The sequence below is a fragment of the Oryzias melastigma genome, linkage group LG12 (genome assembly GCF_002922805.2).
Source record: "Oryzias melastigma strain HK-1 linkage group LG12, ASM292280v2, whole genome shotgun sequence".
NCBI classification, from domain to species: Eukaryota; Metazoa; Chordata; class Actinopteri; order Beloniformes; family Adrianichthyidae; genus Oryzias; species Oryzias melastigma.
Genome location: NC_050523.1, coordinates 10,368,194 through 10,379,082, shown reverse-complemented (window position 1 = coordinate 10,379,082; position 10,889 = coordinate 10,368,194). Strand labels below are relative to the sequence as shown.

Here is a 10,889-nt window from a genome sequence, read left to right as displayed (position 1 = left end):
GCTAACTAACTTTTAGGACTTATTCAAACTACAAATATTTTTCTTCAAAGCCAGAGAGCCACAATGGATGGATAAAAGAGCCACATGCAACTCTGGAGCCTCATGTTTCAGACTCCTCTCAAGTTTATTTACCGTAATATTCAGTCACCATCTCAACAATAAAGTATTCCTTATTCTGAGTCTTTGCTCCCTGGGGTCTAGTTTTTCTTGTATCTTAGTTCCTCAGATAAAATCTAGATGTATTGTTTTTCCTGCAACCAATCTACAACCAGGTGTGACCCTTTAGGTTTTTCGGTGAAGGAAGGGGGGAGTTACTTTGGAACCACAATTGATATTGGTATTCAAACTACTGGGATTTAGCTATAGCCTACACATTTTTCGCACCACATTACTGTAAACAGATAATTTTTTGTCAGTACATTTTTTAATCTAAACTTTTGGACCTTCGTAAGTAGCATCCATAAATTTTCTTAACCCACTTTATCCCTTTCAGGGGATGCTGGAGCCTGTCCCGGCGACTGCTGGGCGAAGGCGGAATACACCCTGGACAGGTCGCCAGTCTGTCGCAGGGTCACACAATCACTCTTACGCACACTCACACATGCACACCTCGGGAAACTTGACCTATATCGCATGTTTTCAGACTGTGGGAGGAATCCGGAGTACCTGGAGAAAACTCTCGGCAGGGGGAAGAGTGCAAACTACTCACTTCCTGCATGTGTGTAACCATTGTGCCACAGTGCAGCCCACCTCTGTAGGTGCTTTATTTGAGATTAAGAATCACAATCCTAACAAAGAGACCAAAACGATAGGAAGACATGTAAATACAACAGATCTGCTTCTTAGAACCATCATAGGGCTGAAGCCTACCCAGCTACTGTCAGGGAAAGGTGGGGTACGATCTAGAAAGTCATAATTTTTTCTGTCAATAGATGCTCTTTTTACATGCAAATTCTGGTTTTAAAAAAACAAACAAACAAAGCTGTTAACATTTGGAAACATTTGAGACCAAAAACTTTTTTGCAGTTTTGCTGTATTTTCCTCTTATAATTTTCTTGTTTATGTTACAGTAAATCTTTTCAGCTTTTCCCCCCAGAAGGATAAAACTAAAATAGTCTTCATTTGTCCATTGTTCAAATTTGGGGAAATGAGAAGTCACACCAAAGGGCATTCCGACAAAAGGCAAAAATGGGAGACTTAACCTTTACTCCTGGCAGTGGAAACGCCGTTTTAAATTGATCGGATCCTTCCTGCTTACACCTTCTGGACTTAAATGTAGTACCTTTTGTTTAAAATTGTAAATTTTTACTGGGAACAAAAAATTAAATCAAAATTGAAAAATATTTGGTTTAATTGAGCAAAAAGATACTATTGTATACTTTTTATTATCTAATATGAAATTGTAACCACAGTTGTGTTCTTAAGAGATCATTTTTACCTTTTTATTATTTTGTATGTAGTTTAGTTGTAAAAACAGCTTGAACAATTAATAAAGACCTATCCAGCAATTGTTTTTGTTGTTTTTTTTAGGTAATGTATTAATAAAAGCAAAACTACTGAATTTCTTATTTGATTTCGAAGAAAATGTGGAGTGTATATTCTCCCATGTGGCCTTTAGATGCTTTTACATTTATAATTTATGATTTTACACCTGTTGAGGCTGTCCTTTTGGTATGTATTACTCCTTTAAAGACCCACTTCAAGTGATTATTTATACTTTGATGAATCCAAAAAAAAAAAAAATTGTTTTTGTTGTTTTTAGCATGTTCTTGGGGTATTTTTCTCTTGATAGCATCATATATAAAGAAAATTAAAATTAAAACTGCATGACTGAGTATTTCTTTAATCAAGTCGTGAATCAGGAGCAGACAACAGAAAAAAATGTAGTTGGAATAAAACTTGTAGTTTTGACATACAAGTGCTACACAGCTGTTGGGCCATAATTAGGCAAATAAATCCACGTGTGTTTTTGTTTTCTTCGTTCGATCAGACATTTGGCTTAGAACTGCATGGTAGCTCCAATATTGTTTGCCATTTTTGTTACACCGCTACTGTTAGGTTGAGGATGTGTGAGGGGTTGTAAACTACTGGGAGAGTGTAGCAAAGGGATGATGGGAAGTCAGGGGGGGTTACTTCACACACAACTCAGAGCCAAATTTCTGATTAACTACTGCTGTTCCGCAGAAACTATGTCCTAGAAAATGACATAAGTTTTTTGCTTTTGACTAAGAACAGCACAATTGTAGTAAAAAGACCATTGGGAACACTTTTAAAATAGATCTAAAGCTGACTGGAGCAAAAAGTTGATTTAGTAAAACTTGTTAAAAAGGAGGTTTAGGAAGACGGTTTTTGCCCACTGCTTAAGTTCAAGAACAGGTAAAAATATATTTAGCCAAAGTGGTTTTAGTCGGAAAAGAAAACCGCATTGCAGCATGTTTACCTATAAGACGTCGGCTAAAGTAACCTACTTTGAAGCTGTGAAAATGCAGAGGGCAATCGACAATCTGTTCAGTAATGCATCATCATCTGGTGTTGCAGACCAGAGAAGAATTTTCAGGCCCTCAATTATCATCTATATCCAACTTTTACACCCCACTGCATTTGCTAACCCTCAGCAAAGACTTGTGCAAGACGAGTACTCAGAGTGAAACCAGCACTGCAAATTCATAACTGAAAGCTTGTCTGCATCTGTGGAGTGTATAAGCACGTCATACAAGTTTTAGTCATACCTCATGAGGACAGTGTGTCACTATAGCCAAAAGCATTTCCAAATATCACTGTTACCTTGTGTAGTAAAACAATAAAAATAACGTCACTTCAAAATAAAATTACTTCAAGTTTCTTGTTTCAAAAAGTACTGCACTTGAAGTTTATTTTATCAAGCATCCTTGAGTGTAAGTATAGCAAGAACTATACCACATACGTGTAGTATAGGGATGTATGCTAGCTAAATTTACTTCTTCTGCAAAGTTGGAAAATTTTCAGGTTTACAATAAATAGATGTAAAAAATTAAACTTCAAGTATAGCCTACTTTACTTTTAGTATAGACTACTTGTAGTACACTTACATAGTTTATATATTATATATATATTATTATATTATATTATATTATATTATATATATAATATATATATTATATATTATATTATCATATATATATAAAACGTTCCCATTAGTGTTTTAATTATGATTATGAAGTTTTTAACCAAAATCCCACAACCTAAATGTCTGAAAAACCAATATTTCAAGTTGATCTGAAGCCTCTGTTTCTCCTTCCAGCTCACCAAAGACTCTTTTAGCTAATTATCAATTTTATTGATGTTGCTGTGATTAATACATTCAATTCATTGGTTTCTCAAAGCAGAATCTCTGGGAAAATAATGAAAGCTACTATCAAAATGGTCTTTCATTTATTAACAATCCTTTAAAACTCCAGTCAAATGAGCCGCCGTCCGTATTTCTGTGGTCACATCAAGAAGCAACGTGAAGTCTCACTGAGATTTCACAGTGTTTGCAGCCCTGCTGCTATAAGCATTGTATGAAACTCACACAAAAAAAATCAGTGACGGCTGATTTGACTTTAAATGGGAAGATGCCATCTTCTCTTCTCCAGCACCTGAGCTAGACCAGCTTAGGGGTTTTAGGCATGTAGAGGCTGTTGTAACGTAATGTAGAGGCTGTTGTAACGTAAAGAAAGCTAATTAATTCAAACAGAGCTTGTCTACGACAGTTTGACAGCGATTTAAGAGGAAAAATACTCAGAAATGCAAAAATGAAATGATTTCTTATTACATTTGTTCTCTTTCATAGGAAAATGTCACACTTACATGTTAAAAACTAATAAAACATGGTTTTCATCGGAGGGGGACTTTTATTTTTGGAATAAAATACTGTTATCTCTGCTAGGTTTGTTCAGTAACTCTACTGGTGATTTTAAAATTATGCTGACTGTCATTTACATTAAGTACTTAAAAAGAATCTTATAACATTTGTATAATTTGGAACATGCTGTATTGGAGCTATTCAGTCGTACTGTTATGAGTCTGATGGCAACTTAGAAGACAATCAAAATCTATTTGTCTGCAAGTGGATGCATTGAAATGGGGCAGAGCAGGGAGTTTGTGGCCTGCAGATTGTTGTTAGTACGTGATAACTACAAGCTATTTTTTAAAACAGAATTGTATTGAGCATAACTGATTCACGAGAATTTGAACAAAGAAATACTCGGAAATGTAGTTTCAATCTTAATTTTTCTTTATTTATGCCATCCATTCTGAGAAAAATGCAATAAGAACATGTATCAAAAATACAATTTTCTATTTTAAAAACTTTTCATGAAGTTGATATTAAGAAATTTAAAATAGGAAATCTGTTTGTTTATATTTCTAAATATGCATCACTTTTGTATTAAATGAGTATTAAGTAAAATGCATATAAACTGGGAAAGGGAGCATGCACAAATGGTGAGTCAAGTGCTTCACAGGGATAGAACGGATGTAGGTTAAATGTGAGCACGTGCTCTTATAACGGTTGCCTCGCAACTGCGGTGTGGTCTATTCAGGAATAAGTTAGCTGACTTAGCTCATCTGGATTCACTTCACAAGTAAAAGTGGTTTGAAGGTTATTCTTGGTCACACCGCCATGAGACACATTTTATAGCACACCCACCCACCCACACACATATATATCTGCGCTGAACTTCCTGGATATCAGCAGAACCAATCAGAGTCCTCGTTTTGTAAAGGGGCGCGGTGGAGGGCGTGGCCTAGCTTTAACTTCAACTCAAAAGAACAGTGTTGACAAAGTCGCCGTTACTCAGTTGTGAGTGGGTCAGTGGGTTAGTAACTTTGTCATACGTGCTGTCCAGCTTTTACTTTTTAAAAAGTAACACAAATAAATAAATAAAAAAGTCGGAATTTACTTTACTGTGTGAAGAAAAGAAGTGGAGCTTTGACGTCCACCTTGAAAGTCTCATCTGCTGCGCTCCGTTTGCCCGCACCTGGAGTCATGACACGGAGGTCCTACGCGCTCTACGCGGTGGGAAGCATCTGCGGAACCCTGCTGGTCGTTGGGATTGGCCTCCTCGTGGGCAGAGTCTTTCACAAGTTAATGGAAAACCGACTGAAGAAGGTAAAACTTGCTTGCAACTTCAGAACTCTATACCACGTGTCTTTAAGAGCAGCTTGAATGCCCCCCTCCCCTCCCTCTTCCCAGGCTACTGCTGCTCTGGACGGATTTCTGTGTGAAATCTGGATCTAATAAGAATGAAAACAATGAGGTGATTGTGTTGGCTTTTAGAGTTTACTACAAAACAGTTTGCACAGCTTTTGTTTGACTGCATTCATGTGCAGAAATCATGATAGGATTTCTGCAAAATCAACCCCCAAAAAACATTAAAGCTGATTAGTTATAACCATATGTTGTTACAATATTAGTTGACATACAATTAGAACCAAGTTGCAAAAGGAAAGTCAACTTTTTCCTCTTAAACACTCAAAAAATACAGTTTAAAGTATTATCACTCATTAGAAATAGTGCAGCCCACTTACTAAAAAATAATAATAAAATAATCTTATTTTTTGGGAACACGCTGGAAGTGGATAGCAGTTTGTTATCAGATTTTGTGGTTTTGTTTTTAGGAAGTATTATTGCAGTCAGATTTCTAGTGGATCTATTTCTATTTTTGCATGTTTCAGTTCAGTTTTTTTTTTTTAAATTAACATGTAAAAAGTTGTGTTTGTGGGTTAATGCTGTTCTGTTTGCACTGGTTGATAACTTCCATCAAAGTCAAAGGGCATACTGGTGGCATGAAGCGTTTTAATTTCACTGTCAAACTGAGTTTTCAAATCATGACTTGAAAATGTATTATTTATTACATTTATTTATTTTATTTTAGAGCATATTAAATCAGGTATAATCTGGTATTAACTTTCCCCCAGTAAAGATCCCGGTGTGTGTATAGGAGAGATGTAATCCGAACCACACAGGAATCTGATTTAATGTAAAATGGTTGGTATTATTTTTCCATTAAAATATAAAAATCCAGTAAAGTTTTGCATTTATTGAGTAAAGTGTGTTAATTTGTTTACTTTATTTTACTTTACTTTGATGATCTTGTTTGTGAGCACATTTCTCAGAGACTTGTCTTGAATGTTAAATTAATTTTGAAAAAGCTCCTGCCTGGGCAGCCAGCCTGGATTTTAAAGAAGGTCCATCATTTATTCCTGCACTCTCTTTTAGACCTGCACCACTGTTCTGTTACAAGACCAGACTGAAAAGCATGGATGGTCTTAATGCCCAATACAAAAATTCATTTTTTTAAATTAAAAAAAACACACCAACTTACATTTTCCTTTATATATCTGATAGTCCCAAAGTGGCACCAAGATGTTAATAAATTAAGACCAGCTTTGACATGGTACAGCAACATTTGTGCTGTTTCCTTCCACCCTTGGCTCCAGGGAAGTGTTGAATTGGAAGGAAACTGATTAACAGTCTCTCCCTGAGAAACCCGAATGAACTGTAAAACTTGACCCACCAAGATAAAGAAATAAGACATAGAAAAACATTTTTTATTTTAAAAGGTCCTAAAATCTAATTTATAGTGTCATTTTCAGAAGAAAAGAACATTTACTTTGATTTTCGTACTCTACCATTAGTTCATTTGGAACAACATTTTGTAAGATTTTATCATTAGCTGGTGTTTCCTTAACTTTTGAATTTTTAGTCATTCGAAGTTGAAAAGGAAGACTTAATTATTCAGGCAATGACAGGATGTAAAACTTTGTTTTTACTCAGCGTCCAAAGAAGGGGATGTTGTTTTAAGATTAAAAAAGTACATCATCATACTATCATGTTATCAACTCTTCAAACCTGTCTCATTTAAACAATCTTTTTCAACTATGAAGTTCAAACATTGCAGGGCCTTTTATCTTTTTCCCAGAAGTAAAGGGTTTAATAGACTTTATCTAAATATCTACAACACCAGAGGCATTGTGTTTGTTGTTTTTTTGGCTGGAGAAATGCCTTACAATCTCATGTTTTGATAAAAGTAAAAGCTTTAGGGTAGATGGACGAGGAGAAAAAGTGTGCTTAGTAAATGTAAGGCGTTTCCTTGTATTGGCACTACGACAAAATAGTTTTTTGGTCTAAAATATTTACCCATCAATTAAATGTTTACCATTTGTCCAAAATGAACAATAAATGAAAAAAAAATTCTCTATACCTCAAATTACTACTAACATGATGGAAGAGGTCTCCATAGTCTCGTTTCCACTGAGTGGTGCGGTACGGCCGGTCCAGTAAGGAGTAGTATGGTATGGGCCAGTTAATTCTGGCGGGTTTAGTGGCCTCCGCCCAAAGTGTCCCATTCCATTTTTCTATGGATCTTCAACGGTTGGGGGTCCTTAAAAGGTATCGCCCAGTATTGTTTAATGGGTCCATTTTACAATGGAAATGTTCTAAATATCGGACCTTACTGTACCGCTCAGTATCAATTAGGGAAGCCTCAACTCAGGATTGAAAACTGAACCAATTATACTATTTAACTGAATTGATGGGAAAAAGAATTGTTGCATCTCTACTGCATACCAGTATGTTTACGTTAAAGTGTTGAACAATTAATGCACTAAATTTAAGAAGAATTTAGTAGTTGCTGTTTTATTACTATATTTATCTATTATTACATTCAAACAGGCTAAAGCTACGTTCACAAGCACCACTATGTAAGTTTGTACTACCATTTTCGGGTTCTACGTCCTACGCCCGTCAGCTGAACTCATGTTGAGTTTAACCAATCATGGACTCGGATTACGTAGTAACATATGGATGGTGCCTTTTTTAATTCACGCAAGTGCCAACTGTCAGTAAATTAATCACTATGGAGAAATTTATAATAGCAATTTGTGCTCAGCCGTAATTGTAAGACATCAATTGTTTCAGATATTGGAACAGAGCTATGAAGGAAAAAGCCTGGAACAAGATTCACGATATTTTCTCCACTTTGACATTTTGCATCGTTTTTCTAGTATTGTGTAGCAAAAGTTCAGTGTGAACGTGCATCACATGTGTACATGGCATTAGTATGAGCCAATTAAAAGTTTTTTCTTCACGTTACTTGATTATTAGCAAGTCAAAAAAAGTATTTTTCCTTTTTTTCTTCTTTTGTAATATACAAACCAAACCGAAGCAAAACCGTGACCCAAAAATCAAAGTTTGAACCAAATTGTGAGGAAAATGTATCATTATATCCATAGTGTCAATAAAATGTACAACTTTACAAATCACCTTTGCCACCAGTATGTAAAGGCTTGTTGTTTGGAGACAAACAAAATCTCTTTGTCGTATAGTTTTAAAAAAGGAAATTAGCTTTTTTTTCATTTATTTTGGAATTACAATCATAATTAAATATTTTTTTGAGCACTTTCCTAAAAAAATGCAAAAATGAACCTCAAAGAACAAGTAAAAAATATATTTTTTAATACTCATAAAGACTCAGGAAAAGTTGTCCTTTAAGCGTGTCCTAGAATTGATGATCCTCAGTGTTACACTCAAATTAACAACAGTGAAATTATTTTAAGCTGTTACTTTTAAAATACAATACACAATGCCCAAACCCCCACAAGCTGGTGTAGAAAAAGCTAATGCTCTTACATTAAATCCTGAACTAAATACTCCACCTTTTCTAAACTGGTAAGTGTACAGGAATTTACCAAAACAACTGTTATTGTATAGAGTCTATGACATGTATAGAAATTCTTCTCAGCTCCCACATAGGATAATTTCTGTAATTAACGCTTCAGTATTCATCCTAAAGCCACCAAAAATTCCTACCAACACTTTAATTTGGAAAACTCCAGCCAACCCACTTAGTTGGGTGGGGTAAAAGTTTTTGAAATGTTGAAATCCGTTTGTGTAAAAGTTTAAAATACTATTTCTACTGCACTAGAACCGTTTACGCAAAATCAAACTCCACATCTTCTTACGTTCAAAAACATGTTTTAAACATTTATTATTTTTTTCTTGTTTATGATTACATTCCCCCATATCTTTTGAGTTCAGAGGTGCTTTGATTTTCAGAAATTTCAGAGAAGCCTTCCCAGGAGGGTCACTTTACTGAGATAACAGGCAAAGCGTGATAATACTGTTGCCCCTGCTGTCAGTGTAATCACATTGTATGCCTTCATCCTGTTTTATGCTGTTTTATATCTATTTTTGCAGCTTAGTGTTGACTTTGAAAGTTAGGGACAATAATCAAAGCTTTATGTTGTTATTCGTGTTAGCTGTCCACACAAAAATGACTAGTTTTTTTTCTGGAAAACGATTTTAGTAGTAGTTTATATGAACATGAAGTTACAATGAGCAAAAGAGTATAGTTTAACTCTCAAAGTTCAAACCTTCAGAAACTGAACACATTCTGTACAGCAGACTTGGCATGAAGGATATTGATTGACAAGGCCGACTGCCAATCAGTGTTCTGTTAACACAAAAGAACAAAAAATGCATTACACTGAAAAAAATCAGAAGTGAATTGCGAACGCAGTATTCCTCGCATGTCCAAAAAACTAGACCACAAAATAATGGAAAATTTGTGAAATAAGGTAAAAAAAATCAAAGCACGCCTTGTAGCAACCGCAAGTTAAAGATTTATTGTAGTTGATCTACTTTGATCAAAGCTAATATTTTTTCATTTTTACTTGTAAAATATATTTAAGCCAAGACTATTCTGTGGTTTTGACATTTATGTTCTCGTGTTGGAATTAATTTAAGAAGTAAAATCTGATGCAAGTAAAGTGCACCATTCAACCATCATGCAATGGGGTTCTGCGTAGCTGAACAAAGTTTCGCAAACTATTGTTTTACACAAACTACTAACAATCTATGAACTTTACTTTGTGAGTATAAAACAAAGTCTCAGTCAGATTCACTTAGTCGGAAGTGACACTTTCTTCCACGTACTCATCTGTAAAACTGATTCTGCTGCATCGGTTTTCACCTTTGCACCAGTTGAACCAGCGAAGAGAATCCATTCCACTGGTGACCCTCCCAGCAGTTGACCCACTTGGTGTGCTCAGACTCTTTCTTAATTCTGGAATTTTTAGGAGCTGACGGCCCTATGGCACCCTTTTAAGAAAGTCGTGGTCAGTATGGAATGAGCGTCCTAAAGGGTGAAAATTGCTGTTTGTTACCATAGACTAGATCAAATGAAAGAAACCCTTTAGTTTGGGGCTTCTTTTACGATTGTTTTTTAATTTAGTACCCTTCAAATAAGACATTTTTAATATTAATTTGTTGTACAGTTGGAGCATAACAATGGTTCTGATTTCTTTTGCACACTAGACTTGAAATACTCATGAAATTAGACATTTTCATTGGAATTTAAGGATTTTCCTGTCCTATTTTTAAACCCTTCTTTAGTTCATCATTCTTGTACAACATGACATTTTTGTCCACAATTGTAAATGGTGTTTTACTAAAAAATGTCTTTTAAAACTGCTAAGCTAAAGTTTGTGTGTGTGTGTGTGTGTGTGTAATTCAGTTATCCTGCTTTTAAGAGGCGGTACTCTCCCCCAAGTTTAACCTGATTATGAGACGTTTGACAACAATAGACAGTTTTTTTTTCAGAGTATGTAAAGCTTGTTTACCGTGACTGGAGGATTTAATGAATGGCCTCTCGCTGGTGCTCCGAGTTGCTTGGATCCATGCATGCGGATGTCTCCACATCAAAGCAACCGCTCTTCGGAGTGTTTGTGTATTCACCTGCCACATGTGTTTTCATTTAGGGAGTGGTGTAAGAGAAGCAGTGGTAAGTGCTGGGATAAGAATGTTGTCCCGTTCCTGTTTTCGTTGTATGTTATGTGGCATGCTGTGAGGGTTACTATATTGGTTG

At 35.5% G+C, this 10,889-nt stretch overlaps 1 protein-coding gene across 4 annotated transcripts in view; it reads left to right on the top strand.

The window, feature by feature from the left end:
• Positions 1–4,801: 4,801 nt before the first annotated feature.
• The window catches only part of LOC112163200 (lysosome membrane protein 2), a 21,956-nt gene continuing 15,868 nt past the window's right edge, over positions 4,802–10,889 (top strand). For 3 of the 4 annotated variants that reach the window (XM_024299471.2, XM_024299469.2, XM_024299468.2), the window contains exon 1: positions 4,802–5,131. In XM_024299471.2, coding sequence (XP_024155239.1) covers positions 5,009–5,131 — 123 coding nt within the window. In that variant the 5' untranslated portion in view covers positions 4,802–5,008. The remainder of the gene's footprint in view (positions 5,132–10,889) is intronic. The other variant, XM_024299470.2, reaches the window with a different exon arrangement.